The sequence below is a fragment of the Lithobates pipiens genome, unplaced genomic scaffold (genome assembly GCF_037356315.1).
Source record: "Lithobates pipiens isolate NorthernLeopardFrog02 unplaced genomic scaffold, aLitPip1_a1.2 Scaffold_8, whole genome shotgun sequence".
NCBI classification, from domain to species: domain Eukaryota; kingdom Metazoa; phylum Chordata; class Amphibia; order Anura; family Ranidae; genus Lithobates; species Lithobates pipiens.
This window is the reverse complement of record NW_027507903.1, coordinates 282,905,427-282,919,766: the sequence shown is the minus strand read 5'-3', so window position 1 is coordinate 282,919,766 and position 14,340 is coordinate 282,905,427. Positions and strand designations below refer to the sequence as shown.

The window sequence follows — 14,340 nt, the reverse complement described above, 5'->3', positions numbered from 1 at the left end:
TTGGGAAAAGTCAGCAGGTGCCAAGTCAGGGACCCAGCCAGTGAGGTGACACTTGAGGAGTATCTAGAGTGCCAAACCAGGGACCCAGCAGGGAAACTGGGGTAACGCTTGAGGAAGATATTAAAGTAAGGAGTTTAGAAGAGCTCATGGAATTCAGTGGCTTGAATCAGCCAGTCTATTGAGAGAGACTGGGAGCTCAGTGGGCTGAGAGTCTACAAGAAGTGACTGTATAAAAGTAAAGGAGTTCATCACAATCTGTGTTAGGAACTGATCTAAGACTGTTGCCATAGAAGACAGTGCTCCTACACATGCAGATGTGATGTCTTGCTGGATGCCTTTCCCTGCATGGCTGTCTACCTGTAGAAGTCTTAGCCCTTGTACACACGGTCGGAGATTCCGACTACCAAATCCGTCAGAAGTAATTTCGACAAATTAATTCCGGAAGAGGTCCGGAAGTGATGTTGCATACACACAGTCGGACTCAGTTGTCGGAAAATCCGATTGTACATAACGTGATGACGTTATTTCGTTACGACGGGACTACGTTCAGGCTAGTAGCCAATAGCTTTGGTCTAGAAATTTGATCTGAGCATGCGTGGCACTTTGTCCGTCGGAGTAGGCTACACATGATCGGAGTATGTCCGATTGGAGCATTTTGTCTGAAAATTTTACCGGCAAGTTGGAAAAGTTGGTCCGGTGGATATTCCAACGGAAACAGTGTGATGCAGACCACACACAGTCGGAATATCCGACAAAACGGTCCGATAGGAAACATTCCATCGGAATCCCTGACCGTGTGTACAAGGGCTAAGGGTATCCTGGCCCTAAACCCTCTCTCTTACTGTTCTGCTCAAGCAAAAAGAAATCTCTTTGCATTCAAGAAGTGTCTGACGCCCATGAATCTATCTTACATTACACCCACTATGCCTTGCAACCCACTCTATACAGAAGAATGTCAGCTGTCCTTGGCTCTGGAGGTTCTCATTAGACTAAAGGAGGCCTGGGACCTTTCTGGACTTTTCATGAAATGTGTAAAATCATTAACCTATTTTTTATTACGAGGTCAACATTGTTATACCTTCAAAGAAATCAAGAGGCTGATTTCCCTATATTTACTAGCTTGGTTAAAGCTGAACTCCAGACAGATATAAAATATGCAAACCTGTTTCTTATGAATACATTATCACATGTATTTTTTAAATTCAGAAGATCACCCTCTTGCAGTCCCTATACAGCAATGATCAGATAATAGAGAAGCAGCACAAAGAAACATAGAAGCAGAGTGACAGAGAGGTTAGCTTATTAGTGTTCTGCTTCTCCTTTATTGTCCAGTCTCAGGCTGGGGAAGGAACAGCATTGGTGTTACCTAACTGCAATTGAGAGAAAAAAATCAGGTACAGTGCCTTGCAAAAGTATTCACCCCTTTGGTATTTTTCATGTTTTGTTGCCTCACAACTTGGAATTAACATGGATTGTTTGAGGATTTGCATCATTTAATTTACAGAACATGCCCACAACATGGAAGATTTTTTTTATTGTGAAGCAAACAACACATAGCACAAAATAACAGAAAAAAATCAATGTGCATAACTATTCACCCCCCCCCCCCCCCCAAAGTCAATACTTTGTAGAGACACTTTTTGCGGCTATCACAGCTCCAAGTCACTTTGGATAAGTCTCTATGAGCTTGCCACATCTTACCACTGTGATTTTTTCCCATTCTTCCTTGCAAAACTGCCCCAGCTCCTTCAAGTTGGATGGTTTGTGCTTGTGAACAGCAATCTTTAAGTCTGACCACAGATTTTCTATTGGATTGAGGTCTGGACGTTGACTAACATGTTTCCCCTTGAACCCCTTGAACACTCAAGTGTTGCTTTAGCAGTGTGTTTGGGGTCATTGTCCTGCTGGACGGTGAACCTCCATCCTTGCTTCAAATCACACACAGAGTGGTACAGGTTTTGCTCAAGAATATCCCTGTATTTAGCACCATCCATCTTTCCCTAAACTCTGACCAGTTTCCCAGTCCTGACTGCTGGTGTTCTTTGGGCGATGTGATGTGTTGGGTTTGCGCCAGACATAGCATTTTCTTTGATGGCCAAAATGTTATATTTTAGTCTCATCAGACCAGAGCACCATCGCCCATACATTTTTGAGTCTCCCACATGCCTTTTCACAAACTCAAAGCGTGCCATTTTTTTTTTGCTGAAAGTAATGGCTTCCTTCTGGCCACTCTGCCATAAAGCCCAACTCTATGGAGCGTACGGCTTATTGTCGTCCTATGTACAGATACTCCAGTCTCTGTTGTGGAACTCTGCAGCTCCTCCAGGTTAACCTTATGTTTCTGTGCTGCCTCTCTGATTAATGCCCTTCTTGCCCGGTCTGTGAGTTTTGGTGTACGGCCGTCTCTTGCCAGGTTTGCTGTTGTGCCATGTTCTTTCCATTTGTTATGATAGATTTGATGGTGCTCCTAGGGATCATCAAAGATTTGGATATTTTTTTATAACCTAACCCTGACTTGTACTTCTCAACAATCTTGTCTCTTACTTGTTTGGAGAGTTCCTTGGTCTTCATGGAAGAGTTTGGTTAGTGATGCCTCTTGCTTAGGTGTTGCAGCCTCTGGGGCCTTTCAAAAAAGTGTGTATATGTAATGACAGATAATGTGACACTTAGATTGCACACAGTGGACATCATTTCACTAATCATGGGACTTCTGAAGGTAATTGGTTGCACCAGAGCTTTTTATGGGCTTTATAACAAATGATTTGAATACATAAGCACATGCCAATTATCAGTTTTTTTATTTCTGAAAAATTGTTTCATGTATATATTTTTCTAATTTTACTTCACCAACTTAGACTATTGTGTTCTGATCCATCACATATAATTCAGATTAAAAAAAAACATTGAACTAAAGGCTATAATGTAACAAAATAGGTAAAAAGCCAAGGGGGGTGAATACTTTTGCAAGGCACTGTAAAGCTAAATTGGCCTTAAAGATAAAGTCCAGGTATGGATTTTTTTTTTTTTTACAAATAAAAGTGTTTATTGAGTTGAGAAGAACCACAAGTACAGGGTACAAAATACAAACAGTAGGCAGGTAAAGCAGAGTTACATCAAAAATACATCACAAATACATCATGCTGGACGGGAGCAGGAAGTATCGGGGACCAAACGGATGGAGAGGGTACATCGCAGAGCTGCTGACAGGGCCACGGAGATAGGGGCTAGAGCACTGCACTGAGGCAGATCGGTGAAGGAGCTATAAACCATCAATGCGGTAAGTCCTGGGGAGGGGAGGGAAAGGAGGGGGAAGACAAACAGGTTGGACATTCTGAAGGGCTAACACTTTTGGGATCAGGGATTGGCCTCGATGGCGTTAGTAGCTGCATTATTTAACCATATGTCTCAAATTTTCCCGTATTTAGCTGGGCAGCCCCTGTGTGCGTATATCTCCTTCTTATATGGAAGAACACCATTAACTGTAGCTATCCATTCTTGCATACTCGGGGGCGTCTCTCTCATCCATTTCCTTGCTACCAACAACCTGGCAATAAATAGTACCTCCTGTAGGAAGGTAATATGGGGCTTGTCAAAATCTGGATCTGGGAATATCCCCAATAAACATTGTTTGGGGCACATGGTCAGGGGGGATCCCATCTCATCGTGTATGAATTTAACAATGTGGGACCAGTAGTCATGTATTACTGGACAGGACCACAAAAGGTGGAAAAAGGTACCGGGCGATCCGTTGCACCTAGGACAGATGGGGTCCTGTGCCGGATTAAACTGAGCGAGGCGGGATGGGGTTATATAGGCCCTGTGAATGATGTATACTTGGGTCAGGCGATCAGAGAGTTTGGTAGACACCTTTTTGCATGTAGTCAGTGCATCCTCCCATTCCTCATCCTCCAACGGTCCCACGTCCCCGACCCATCTATCCCTCAGTTTGTATGCAGAGGCGGTTGCTACGGGACGGAGAAGATCGTTGTAGAAGAGGGAGATTAGTTTGGAGGGGTCCTGTCCCAGTAAGGTGTCTAGAATGCTCGTACGTTCCAGATCCGGGGGACGGTCCCGAAATTGGGTCTGAAGGGCGTGCCGAAGCTGGAGAAATCTAAAGAACATGTGGTTGGGGACGTGGAATTCATCTTTAAGCTGTTGGAAAGATTTAAGAACCTGATCACTATAAACATCTGAGAGGTACGCCACACCCCTTGACAACCACAAGCCACAGTCTGGTATTGACAATAGTTCTGGTAGTCCCGGATTGTGCCATAGGGGGGTATGCGAGTGTGTAGCGGGACGTCCCAGCCTGCGCCCCACCAATTCCCATATTCTGCAATGGGCATGTAGCAGACCCTGGCGATTACGCAGCGCCTCTGGGTCTATTGGAGTTTTAAATAGCACTTGGTAGAGGTGGGTGTATCCAGCAGGCAAGGAAGAGCACACTAGGATCAGATACCGTTCCTTTTCCTGTTTGTCTAAGTGAAAAAAGTGAGAAAGTTGAGCAGCCAGGTAATACAGGTTGAAGTCGGGTAGCGCCGCGCCACCTAAATCGGTGGGACGCTTTAATGCTTGCCAGGACAATTTATTCCGGTTCCGCCCCCACACGAAGGAGTTAAGGATCGCTTCAATATCTTTAAAAATCCGAAGGGGTAAATATATTGGAGCATGCCAGAGGACATACAGGAATTGAGGGAGTATAATCATTTTTATCAGGTTGACACGGCCCAATACCCCAAGGGGGAGTTTAGCCCATGTATGTGTTTTGGTTTTAAGGGTCGCAATCAAAGGTTCTATGTTGAGCCTAGTAAAATCTGCGGGGGAGCGGGTGATCATGATACCCAAATATTTCAGGGAACTTACCCGGATAAGAGGGGAGGAAGCCTGTCCCGCCGTGGGAGGGCCAAAATCTATGGGGAGGATCTGGGATTTGTCCCAATTAATGCGCAGCCCAGAGTAGTCGCCGAAAACGCTAATGATATCCAGGGCTGCCTGTAGAGATGGGCCAGAGTCCGCAAGGTACAACAGCATGTCATCAGCGTAGAGACTAATTTTGTCGTGTAGCTGACCATGCCGCAGTCCTACTATACCAGAATGCGTACGCAACGCAGAGGCGAGGGGCTCCACTGCAATCGCATACAGGAGGGGCGATAGAGGGCACCCTTGACGCGTCCCCCTGGACAGGGCGAAAGCATCCGAGACCCTGCCGTCAACAAGAACCCTAGCACTAGGGCTCTGGTATAACAGGCGTATCCAGTTGGTGAATTTGGGCCCAAAGCCGAATCTCCCCAGGCAGCCCCATATGTACCTCCACTCCACGGAGTCGAAGGCTTTGGCGGCGTCCAGCGACACCACCACCCTGGACCCCAACTGATCGTGAGTAGCCTGCAGGTGCATATGGAGCCTACGGAGGTTATGTGCAGTATTGTAGGAAGGCATGAACCCCGTCTGGTCCGGGTGAATGAGGGTCAAGATCACCCCATTCAGCCGGAGCGCCAGGATTTTGGCAAGGATCTTAATATCCAATTGGAGAAGGGATATTGGGCGATAGTTTTCCGGGAGTTCGGGATTTTTGCCAGGTTTAGGTATCAATACGATATATGCCTCGCGCATGGTCTGTGGTAGGACACCGGTGGAGTAGATGTGGGAGAATAGTTCCTGCAATCTAGGGAGAAGTGCCGCCCGGTATGTAGTGTAAAATTCGAGGGGCAGGCCGTCCGAACCAGGGGCCTTGGAGGGCTTAAGGTGAGATATGGCATTAGTGATGTCTTCCTCAGAAATGGGGGCGTCAAGCAGGTCTACTTGGGGTCTCGTCAATGTGGGTAATTCTATACCAGCTAGAAACGTTTCAATGTCCTCCTGAGATCTGTCATTAGTAGAGGAGTATAGGGATGCGAAGAAGGAGCGAAACTCTCCCGCCACCGCATCGGGATCTGTAATCAAGTCTCCGGACAGGGAGCGAAGAGAGACCACCGTCGGCGGTCTGTGGTCCAGGTGTGCCAGGTAGGCCAAGAGCCGCCCCGCCCGCTCCCCAAACTCATACGCTCTTTTTTTTTTGTAAAAAATCTTCCGTTCAGCTTTTTCAAATAAAAGATTATTCACAATACGGGTCTGCAGTTTTAGTTTATCGGCATTATGGGGGGAGGGGTCATTAGAAAACTCCAACTCAGCCATGGTTAGAGCCTGTTCCGCCTGGTGAACCACTTGGGAAGAGGTCTTCCTATACCTGGCTATGCGGTGGGCTAGTGTCATACGGGCGTGAGATTTAAATGCGTCCCACACAACCTCAAAAGGGGCCGTGCCCGTGTTGGTCTGAAAAAACGCATCCCACTTATCGCCAGCCTCCTCCAAATCCGGGACTACTGTTAACCAAAAGGGATTGAGTCTCCAACTATAGGTCGAGGGTAGGGAGTTAGTGGAGAGCTCGATCCAGTAGGGCGAGTGATCCGAGAGCACTCGGGGGCAGAACCCCACCCCCCCAGCAATGGAAGAAGGGACCGGGAAATAAGGATAAGGTCAATACGGGACATGCTGTTGTACGTCGCGGAAAAACAAGAAAAAACCTTATCAGTAGGGTGACAGTGTCTCAGTGAGAAATTTTCCAAAACGGGTGCCCGAGTGTGTAGATGGGTTCATCGGGACTGCCTGCAACCTATCCAGCTCTCTGTCCATCACATTGTTAAAATCCCCCAGCCAAATAGCTGGTATTGAGGGGAATTGAGCCATGAACGCCAGGCCTTCTGTGAGAACAGCGAACTGGAAAGGCGGCGGTATGTATATCGCCAAAATCAACGTCTCCAGACCACCCACCCTAGCGTGCAAGAAAAGGAACCGGCCTTGCGGGTCCGATTTAATAGTAAGCAAAGAGAACTGGACGGTCTTGGCCACCAGCACCGCAATCCCTCTAGAGTTAGTGGCATATGGCGCCTGGTACACCCAGCCCACCCACGGTTTTTTGAGGGATAGCATCAATTGGCCAGTCAAGTGTGTCTCAACTAGCACCATCAGATCAGCCCTTTGCGCCTTCAGGTACGATAAGACTGCATTTCGTTTGGGCCTGGCCCTAATACCCCTCACATTCCAAGTTATGCATTTCAGTACAGACATTCTCAAATAAGAACAGTTAGAGCACTCTCCCCCATCCCCGCGTCACCACACGTCCTCCGTACCCAGCCCCAAATGGAGGCCTGGGGCCCTCCCGCAACTGCGTCACAAAGCACTCCTCCCGCACACCCACATCCAGCATACCATACAAAAATATATATAGCCATAGGTGTCGTACCACACTGTACTTCTCAATACAAAAAATAAAAATCAAAAAAAAACGTGTAAAACTTATAGCATAACAGAAGCTTGAACTTTAACTCACTGTCCGGGTCAGACAGCCAGCGCCCCCCACCCACAACCAGGGTGAGTCGCCGGGTCCGATCAGTCCAGGGAAACATTGCTTGCGCTCTAGGACGAGCAGAACCTAGAGAACTATAATAAGCAGGGCCAGTTACTGCACCCTCGCCTAGGGGGGCGATTCATCGCTGCAAAGCAGGCAGCAGCACAGGGAGGGTGGTCTCCAAGCCAAGGACTCCAGGATGCTGCAGGATCAGAGTACAGGAGTATGAAGAACGTTGAGTCCATGTCACGGATGCCACAGTGGGTATTAGCTTGCCATTCAGGTGGGAGGAGGGAAAAAAAAAAACCTCAATGGGGAAATATCCGTAGGATTGCATAAGAAAGAAAAAATAAAAGTAAATAAAAAGGGGGGAGGGGGGGGAAGACCCCCCCCGAGGAGGGGGAGTACCCGGTGAGAACGGGAAGGATGGGAGAAAAGCATCCAAGGAGCACAAGGAAGCCCTCTATATACCCCAGGTCAGTCATGGCGACAATAGATGACATGAAGAAGATAAGGTGTAAAACAGTACCTAATGAGCGGAGCAAAGCAGTGTTCAGCGCATGAAGGAGTCCCGAAGACCGTCAGGGAAGCATGCCAGAGGATCAGGCTTGGTCACGTACCCGCTCCACTCTCCCCTCAAGGCAGGCAAACACCGCTTCTGGTGTGTCGAAAAAGTGTGTCTTGCCCTCTCCCACGACCCGGAGCCGAGCGGGAAAGAGCATTGCGTAGGAGTAGTGACGGATGCGCAACTGTCGCTTGGCCTCCGTAAATTGCGCCCTCTTCTTCTGCACCTCCGCGGAGAAGTCGGGGAATACTCTAATGTCGCCGTTTCGGAAGGGTATGTTCCCCTTCAACCTGGTAAGGCGAAGGACCGCGTCCCGGTCGCGGAAGTTCAGCAACTTCGCAATGAAGGTACGTGGAGGTGCTCCCTGAGGAGGCGTTCGTCCCGCCAGTCTGTGGGCTCTCTCCACCACGAACGACGAGGAGAATTCAGTCCTTCCGAACGTTGTGATCAATAGATCCTCCAGGAACGAGGCGGGGTCCGAGCCCTCCGCACCCTCCGGCAGGCCCACGAACCGCAGGTTGCATCTACGGAGGCGGTTCTCCATATCGTCTTGCTTGGAAAGGACCATGGTAAGTTGGTGTTGTAGCCGTTCGGTAGTAGTCTGAATCGGCCGAAGGTCGTCCTCCACCTGGGATATGCGGGCCTCCGCTTCAGTGACACGGTCCCTAAGCTTCTGCATGTCTTGACGGATCAGGGAGACATCGACTTTCACCTCATCGATCTTGCAGGTCAGAGCACTCTTGCAATCGGAGATAGCTTCCAGCACCCGGGCAGTGTCAGCAGCCGCCGAACCTTCTGTGGGAGGCACGCCGGCGCCATGTTCTTCCAGGCCCCCCGCCTCGCTATGACGGTATTTGGCCAGTTTAGCCGCCAGATCAGTCGCCCTTTTTGGTGGTGACATGTTCCCCGGTGTATAGCCCACGATGTGAGGCAGAAAAATATAAGATTAGTCCCCAGGATATGAGAAAACGGAGTTTAGGCAAGCGGAGCTCCCGTCAAACACTCCCTACACCATGCCGGTTCAGGCCACGCCCAGGTATGGATATTTTATAAACAGTTACATTGATCCAGTTTGGACCAATGTAATTATGCATATGCCATACCTGGCTGATGCCCCTTGATGCCACTACTTCAAGGGTCTCCACTTGCTTATGGGTCTCTTGCAGAGTGGCTACACATCTGCCTACTGAACACAGAAGGTTGACTGCTTGGCACGGGCACTGTTCAGAGAATGCTTTGCAAATGAATGAATGAATGAATGCAAAGCATTGTGTGATTGGACGAGGTAGAGAGCGTGACATCACAGTCCCTCCTCTCCAACTTGTCCAATGAGTGAATGCTTTGCACTTATTTAGAAAATGCAAAGTATTCTCTGAATGGCACTGATGTTGAGTGGCTAACTTCTGTGTTTAGTAAGCAGAAGTGCAACCACTCGGCACAGGACCCAGAAGCTAGTGGAGATTGCTGGAGTAGCAGTATCCACTTGCAGGGTCATTAGCCAGGTATTGTGTAAACTTAGTTAACTTGGTCTAAACTGGGCCAATGTAACTACTGTATGTATAAAATATCCATACCTGGAATTTATCTTTAACAAGTTCACCTTAACTCATCCCTCTCCAGCAGCATATACTTACCTTCCTTTCACTACCTAGGTGCTGTCATGTGTAGTCGCATGATCCTCCATACTTGGAAGTACCAGCATTGAACAGAGCAAAGGGAAGGTATATAAATGCTGAGGAATGTTGGTAAATGAAAAAAAACCTGTTGCTTTGCTCAAAATGAGCAACATGCATGTTAACTTTTAATAATGATAGGGTGTTTACAGCTTTCATAACAGAAAAAAATACCCTACGAAAAAGAGTTACAGAAGAAAAAACAAAATCTTAGTGGTTTTACATTTAAGTTGAAGTTTTATTGTCCTCTTGAGACAGTCTAAAAATGCTGAGGATGCAGATCACAGCTTTTGTGGAGCTTAAACAATATACATCGACCAGAGCATTGCATTGCTGGCTAAAAAATGATCACAGAAGAGTACTTGCAAGCAAGCAGAGTGGTCATGTGTGGTCAGAAAAAAGTCTATCGGTGAAGACAAATGCCAAAATACCCCCTTATGACCAGAATAAGCTAATTAATAAGAAAGTAATGTTGTTGTACTACTTTATAGGATTGTATAGTTTGTAGGCTAATCTAGAGAAGAATTTATGTTTAACTTTTATTGCAATGGGGGTTATTTACAAAAGGCAAATCCACTTTGCACTACAAGTGCAGTCGCTGTAAATCTGAGGGGTAGATCTGAAATGAGTGATGATTTTATCATCCAATCATGTGCAAGCTAAAATGCTGTTTTTTATTTCCCTTGCATATCCCCCTCGGATCTACAGCGACTTTCCTTCCAAGTGCACTTTTAGTGCACTTTCAAGTGCACATGCAGTGCAAAGTGGATTTTCCTTTAATAAATAACCCCTAATGTATTTAGTATGAGTGTCAATAGCAATAAAAATAATTGTATATAAGGTCGCTTATGTTTTACTACCTAACTGACACAGGGGTTAATTTAATAAAACTGGAGTGCAAAATCTGGTGCAGATGTGCACGGTAGCCAACTTCAGCTTGTTCAGTTAAGCTTTGACAATAAAACCTGGAAGTTGGGTTCACATATACAGGCATACCCCACTTTTAAGTATGCAATGGGGGGGTTTATTTACTAAAGCTGAAAAGTGCAAAATCAGGCTCACTTCTGCATAGAAACCAATGAGCTTCCAGGTTTTATTACCAAAGCTTAATTGAACAAGCTGGGGTTAGAAGCTCATTGGTTTCAATGCAGAAGGGAGCCTGATTTTGCACTTTTCAGCTTTAGTAAATAAACCCCATTGTGTACTTAAAAGTGGCTATGCCTGTATGCAATGTCAGACATCGCATGTGATTTGCACCGCATTTGTGTGGCTGAAATCACATCACATTTGCACCAAAATGGTGCGGGAACCTTTTTTTGGTCCGCACTGGAATCGGATCACATGAGTTTTCACACTGCATCCCGCTGCATTTTCCAAACTGAAATTTGGGGGTGTCATTAACTTTCTATTGACAACCACAGTGGTTTGCAGAGAGCAGTGTGAACTGCCTGTGAGTTAGATGTGATGCTGAAACCAGCACAGGAATTGCGCTGCTTGCCGCATCACATATTTGTAAATTTGGGGGTGTCATTAACTTTCTATTGACAACCACAGTGGTTTGCAGAGAGCAGTGTGAACTGCCTGTGAGTTAGATGTGATGCTGAAACCCGCGCAGGAATTGCGCCGGTTGCCGCATCACATATTTGTGAACCCAAAGGGAAGCTGATTGGTCTCTATGCAGAGCCGCACCAGATTTTGCACTCCCGTTTTAGTAAATCAACCTCACGTTGTACCCATAACACTTCTGTAACCAATTTATGCAATTGACTATAGCCCCCCCCCCCCCCCCCCCCCCACTAAATACTAATACTGAGCTGAGCCGATCTTTTGACGCAATTATGTCACAACATGTATGAAACATTGTTGTGTGCTAAGCAGTGTAAAATTAGCATTTCTGCTGCTATCGCTATATGGAGGCAAGAGCTCTAGTCTCATAATGAATTTATTATTTCATCACAACATTTTTATAAAAACAAAGTTGGTGAAAATGTAAAAACACACTACTTTAATATCATTAAACTGTTGCATATCCCAGTGATTTTTTTTCAGAGTCCATCTAAAAGTTAATCATTTTTAGTTCCCTCTTCAGTTATGTATTACATAAATTTGAAAGCAGAAGTTTGGCATACTTGTTTGTATTCTGAAGTTTAGAGCTAACCAAAAATAAGTTCATACCCTATTCTCACGAATAAACAGAACAATATAAAACCTTGCAGCCAAGAAAGAGATTACTTCTTAATGATCATTACAATGTGTTTGTCACTCTTTCAGCCTAAAACAAATAAATTACAAATGGGCAGCAATCATCTGTTTTATAGAGAAGGCCTACAGTGAATACTTGTAGTGGCTGATCTAATGGCATGAGCTCATTCCAAACTATAGAAAAAAAATAAAAAATGAAAACTCCAGCCTTCAGAAACTTTTCTTTTTTTTTTTTATGCTGAGAAAGGAAACTTGATGCTTTGCCAGCAACTGCAAGAAAGGTCACTAAAACCAGTCTGACCAAATAAGCTTAAAATGTTTTCAAATACAACAGATAAAATGTTGCAAAAATAAATGTCTTAACATACATACAAAGTACATCACATTAACCCTTCAAAACCTGCAGCAAGGAGCTTCACAATGGCAATTGTACAATTAACTCACTGACAGAGTTAAGTATTACAAACTGATGTAAAATTATACATCTGCAAGCATTTTAAAGTATGCAGGGGATAAAAAAATTAATAAAAATTAAATCACTGCAGTTAACTCTTCTTTTATCTCAAACTGGTACCTTGCATCAACTACTAAGTATGATTTGAAGTTATAATTAGCATTGCAAAAAAGAAACCAAATAATAATAAAATAAATAAATACATGAATATATATTCTATTAAAAATGCTGGTGCCTCAACATTATAGTAAAACAAATCAAACTCATAATGCATTCTCTCTGTAATATCTGTACTAATATGTGCAACAGAACAGGTGCAATGCATTGCATTGTAAAATTCATACATAGTAAGTACAAAACATTATTTAATGCAATCCAAATAAATGAATATGAAAATGATCACAGGCTGCACACAGCAAAAAAAATTGTCTATTAAAGAGCATCACTATTAAAGTACACTACAATAAACATTAAAGCTATCATTTATTTGCAGCTGCTCTATACAAGAAGGGTTATACAGCATATACAAAAAATGCACATTCAGCATTTTTCAAATGACAGCTGGGCAGGAAAAAGTCTACTTCAAGCATTCATAGAAATAAAAGAGACACTAGTCAATGTTCCAATGCATTAAAAAAAAAAAAAAAAGAGACATTTAAAAAAAAGAGGAAATAAATGAGTTACCTTTAAGATATCACAAAAGTAGCACTTAAATAATTGTGTTGAGAGACAGTTGTTTTTTTCCATGGCTTCTTTAAGTACAGGGTCTGCAAATGAGATTGTTAGCTGAGATAACAAGAAAAAAAAAAAAAAAGGAAATCCACAGAGATATTCAGAGCTATGTCACATTTGAAATTGAGGACTTTACTCCATTGCGTAGGATCTGCTCTGATTTTAGCAGTGACAGTCAGATTTAGCAAACAGAAGAAGGATTTAAAGAAAATCCTCACATTTATCTACATTTACACAGACACTGTAGACAGGAAACAGCTGGGAGAACAGTTGTTTTCACTCTCTCCCTCTTCTGGCAAGTTTTTGAGCTTTGAGCGAGGACTTTTTTTTTTTTTATCATACCTTAGTATTTCAGGACCGGATCACAAAGTATATTTATTTTTACTTGCACTTTAGTGACATTGTAAAAAAAAAAAAAAAAAAAAAAAGCATGGAAAGAAGCCTGTTGGTTTGCTTGCTGCCTCCTCTCACATCTTTTTCTTATGAAGCTTGCATGATGTAGGTAGGATTCTGCAAGCAATCAATACAATCTGTTTGACGTACACAGTGATAAAAGTTCAGGAGGAAAATATGATGACTTAAAATGGATTTTTATTGCAATCTGCAACATGATCTGGTAGCCATTTTATAGAACTGACAGATGTTTTTTTTCCCCTCTGTTTTTCTAAACAGAAGTATAATAGGTTGCCATGTGAAATCACATTACTTGCCATGGGAAGCATATGAAATTTCCAAGAATCGGTAAATGACTGACAAACACTGAAATCTAAATTGTATATAAAACAACAATAACAGCATAATTTAAATAATTGCAGCTGGTCTGCAGTATGTGCTCATAGGCTGTGATGTCATTCAAATCCCCTAACTGAGTTAGTGGTATGAAACCTCAAGTCAGCTGTTTTTTTTTCTGCGTAGACTTTACAGTGCTTAGCTGCATTTCAACATGTAACCTTTAAGTTATATAATTTTACAGCTGTATCGCGTGACCTATTTTTATATTGTCACTGTCATAAGGGTTCCTAGTTAACAGCAAGGTAACATTTGGTTACTGTTTATCTAATTAACCCTATACTGAATGAAGGCTAAGGCCTCTAGTGCACTTCACCTTATTCACAGGACCCCAGTGGGATATGGTATAAGGACAACCTGCTGGCACAATTGGAAAATCTTTTGTAATTGATCTTTGATTGTTTCCTTTTTCAAGAGAAGAGTGGAAGACACTTCCTTCCTTCCACACTGCCACCACAATATAAAACATGTAGGGCAGACAAACATCCAGGCAGTCCATAAAAAGTAATTCTAGCTTTAAGTTTAACCACTTCAGCTC

General features: G+C 44.1%; 1 protein-coding gene across 1 annotated transcript in view; it reads right to left on the bottom strand.

The window, feature by feature from the left end:
- The window catches only part of IGF1 (insulin like growth factor 1), a 127,530-nt gene extending 114,181 nt beyond the window's left edge, over positions 1 to 13,349 (bottom strand). The window contains exon 1 of the mRNA XM_077472196.1: positions 12,966 to 13,349. Coding sequence (XP_077328322.1) covers positions 12,966 to 13,028 — 63 coding nt within the window. The 5' untranslated portion in view covers positions 13,029 to 13,349. The remainder of the gene's footprint in view (positions 1 to 12,965) is intronic.
- Positions 13,350 to 14,340: the final 991 nt, after the last annotated feature.